This window comes from Tupaia chinensis, unplaced genomic scaffold, assembly GCF_000334495.1.
Source record: "Tupaia chinensis unplaced genomic scaffold, TupChi_1.0 Scaffold000161_1, whole genome shotgun sequence".
Taxonomy (NCBI): domain Eukaryota; kingdom Metazoa; phylum Chordata; class Mammalia; order Scandentia; family Tupaiidae; genus Tupaia; species Tupaia belangeri.
The window spans coordinates 2,818,175-2,818,561 of record NW_006159632.1 but is presented as its reverse complement, the minus strand read 5'-3'; the positions used below and the strand labels follow the sequence as shown (position 1 = coordinate 2,818,561).

At 47.3% G+C, this 387-nt stretch overlaps 1 protein-coding gene across 1 annotated transcript in view; it reads left to right on the top strand.

Annotated features, from left to right (window-relative positions):
• Positions 1-387, top strand: part of SLC35F3 (solute carrier family 35 member F3) — a 79,387-nt gene that overhangs the window by 65,106 nt on the left and 13,894 nt on the right. Inside the window, 1 exon segment of the mRNA XM_006145972.3 lies at positions 64-283. Coding sequence (XP_006146034.2) covers positions 64-283 — 220 coding nt within the window.

The following is a 387-nucleotide window of genomic DNA, read 5'->3' as shown; positions in this document are numbered from 1 at the left end:
AGGAGAAAAAGGTCTGCCTCACCCCGAGAATGTAATAACACTGCCTCTCTTTCCTTGTTTTAGGGAATGCTGTCGATTTTTTGGAGACAATGGCTTGACTTTGAAGGTGTTTTTTACCAAGGCAGCACCCTTTGGTGTTCTTTGGACACTCACAAACTACCTGTACTTACATGCAATAAAGAAAGTAAACACTACGGATGTCTCCGTGTTGTTCTGCTGCAACAAAGCTTTTGTGTTCTTGCTCTCATGGATCGTTCTCAGGGACAGGTTCATGGGAGTGAGGGTAAGTTCCTTATTCTCTGTCTTCATCCCTCACTCAGTCATGTCAGCCGACACCTGCCCATTGGCTTGCTTACCTCCATGTGCTGGCCCTGAGCGTCCGCTGCC